This window comes from Phaethon lepturus, unplaced genomic scaffold (assembly GCF_000687285.1).
Source record: "Phaethon lepturus isolate BGI_N335 unplaced genomic scaffold, ASM68728v1 scaffold11295, whole genome shotgun sequence".
NCBI lineage: Eukaryota > Metazoa > Chordata > Aves > Phaethontiformes > Phaethontidae > Phaethon > Phaethon lepturus.
This window is the reverse complement of record NW_010538367.1, coordinates 5932-8313: the sequence shown is the minus strand read 5'-3', so window position 1 is coordinate 8313 and position 2382 is coordinate 5932. Positions and strand designations below refer to the sequence as shown.

The 2382-nt window shown below is 58.7% G+C and overlaps 1 protein-coding gene across 1 annotated transcript in view; it reads right to left on the bottom strand.

Moving 5' to 3' along the window:
- Positions 1 to 906: 906 nt before the first annotated feature.
- The window catches only part of LOC104620524 (unconventional myosin-Va-like), a gene marked incomplete at its 5' end in the record, with an annotated part of 7263 nt that continues 5787 nt past the window's right edge, over positions 907 to 2382 (bottom strand). The window contains 4 exons of the mRNA XM_010286772.1: positions 907 to 1065; positions 1164 to 1244; positions 1414 to 1588; positions 1669 to 1939. Of these exons, the coding sequence (XP_010285074.1) occupies positions 907 to 1065; positions 1164 to 1244; positions 1414 to 1588; positions 1669 to 1939 (686 nt within the window). The remainder of the gene's footprint in view (positions 1066 to 1163; positions 1245 to 1413; positions 1589 to 1668; positions 1940 to 2382) is intronic.

The following is a 2382-nucleotide window of genomic DNA, read 5'->3' as shown; positions in this document are numbered from 1 at the left end:
AAGTCTTTAAGTAATCAGCTAAGCTAAATAATTCAAAATAAATCCTCATGTGTCTTCACAGAAAGCAGATAACGCTGTTCCAAGTCTGTTGGCCACCCCTTCTTTAGGGACTATGAATTCTAGCTCCGCTTGGGCACCTGCACATCTACTTGTTGCTACACCTGACTTGGCATAGTTTCAGCATAAGGACAAGGGGCTAGCCACCCAGAGTTTTCTCCTAATTGCCTGTGGAATAACTCACCAGTGCTTTGCCAGAGCCTGTGTAGGACCCTGCTACCCTCCAAAGAGCCTCAGGGACCTCTGTGGGCCCAGCTGCCCTTCTGGAACAAACTGGAAGAGGGCAGGTTTAGGTTGGAGTTAAGGAAGAAGTGTCTTACAATGAAGGTGTTGAGACTCAGGAACAGGTTGCCCAGTGAACTTGTGGAACACCATCACTGGAAGCATTCAAAGTCAGGTTGGATGGGGCTTTGAACAACATTACCTAGTGAAAGATGTCCCAGCCCCCTGCAAAAGGAAGGAACTAGATGATCTTTAAAGGTCATCTCTAACCCAAACCATTCCATAATTCATGAAAAGCACCAAGAATGCCTCAGTGATGGTCCTCAGGCTCCCTCACACCACTCTGCAAACAGTGCACCCATTCCAGACAGCCTCAGACTTCAGAAGTTATCTGCAAAGACTTTTATTAGCTTCAAAGGATTAAAAAGTGGCCAAAACCCCCAGCGCAGGACTGCCACGGGCCCTGGCTGTGCTACAAACAAGGCACCTCAGTTTCAATAAATAAACAGCTTCCCAGAAGAACAATACCCATAAAAAGTGCTGCAGCCCCAGTCTTCATGGCCTTCCCACACCTCAGGGTGTCCGGACACCCCTCACTGGGCCACTGGCCCAGGGCCAGACCTGGGCTCAGAGGTGGACAAGGAAGGCCAGGTTGAGGGCATCAGGGATGCGGAGCTCATCCAGGTGGAGGGGGGAGGCAGTGAAGGGCAGGTGTACAGGGAAGAGGTGGCTGGTGTCCACCAGGAGCTGGCTGGGTCCCTCTCCATACTGGTCCTGCAGCTGCTTCTGCAGAGACACAGTGTTCATCATCTAGGGGCTGCCCCAGTGAGGGGGCCCACATGGGACAGATGCCCCCACAGCACTGGACCCCAGGTCCTGCTTACCTCAACACTGCTGATGAAGCTGGGGCTGATACGCTCCTCCAGCCCGACAGCCGGGGTGTAAGCCCGGAGGATCTTCACAACCTGGAGGAGATGGTGGGGATCATGAACAGGGAAGGGCTGGGCACATCCAGACACTTCTGGCTATGGGGTGGTCCCCACCCCAGTGCATCCCTGGTGCGCCCAGGCAGGCCAAGGACCCCCAGGATAGGATGAGTGGCCAGCAGGCAGCGAGCCCCAACCCTGCCGGTACCTGCTGGGGTGACAGCACTGTGCACAGGCTGCAGAGAGCTCCAGCGTCCTCCTCCGTCACCTTCTTCACCTGCAGCAGCTGGGCAGCCTGGACCAGGGGCTCCAGCACCTCGCGGGCTCCGCTCTGCTGCAGCCCCTCTGCCCGCAGCCACTGCTCCAGCTGGCTGATGTTGTACCTGCCAGAGAGACCAGGTCAGGGGGAGGCACGGGGTGTGCCCCAGCTCCCCCAGGTACACCCATCCCGCATGGGACTGACCTGAGCTGGATGCCACGGCTCCAGGAGCACGTGTCCTTTCTCAGCAGCAGGTAGTTGAGGGTGGTGCCACTGACGAGGAAGAGGAGCTGGCGCAGGGCCTGGTGCCCCACACTGGGGGCCAGCCCATGGCGGTCCAGTGCTGCACGGAAGGAGCCCAGCTGCTGCAGCAGCTCGGGCAGCGTGTGTGCAGGGGCTGACGAGGACCGACGGTGGCCAGGAGGGCAGGAGGAGGATAAGCCCTGTATGGGCTCACTCTCCAGCATTGCGGCAACTAAAAGGTAGAAGAGGCTCGTCATAATGCGGCAGAGACCCTGCGTTGTGCCTCAAGCAGCCAGTGTGCTGCTGCTTGGCTCTGCGTCCCAGTTGGGGATGCAGTGGGCAACGACACCTCCAGGATAGCTGGCCCAGGCTAGCCCAGGGGCTGGCCCTACTCCACAAGGCTGCAAAGCGGGGCACAGGGGAATAGAGCTCCCCACAGATGCAGCCCAAGGTCCCCAGGGTGCTGAGCCCACTTTAGCTCCCCAACCACCTCCTCCAAGCCAGGATGCTTGAGCAGCAGATGGTCTCTCATGGAAGGGGACCCCCGGTTCAGAGCCCACCTTCCCCCTCTGGGTGCAGCCTGCGGGACAGAGCAGGCAGGTCGCAGCTGAGCACAGCGCTCCCTCCCTCCCTGAACCAGCACCCCGCGAGCGCCCCGCAGACCCCCCAAGCCAG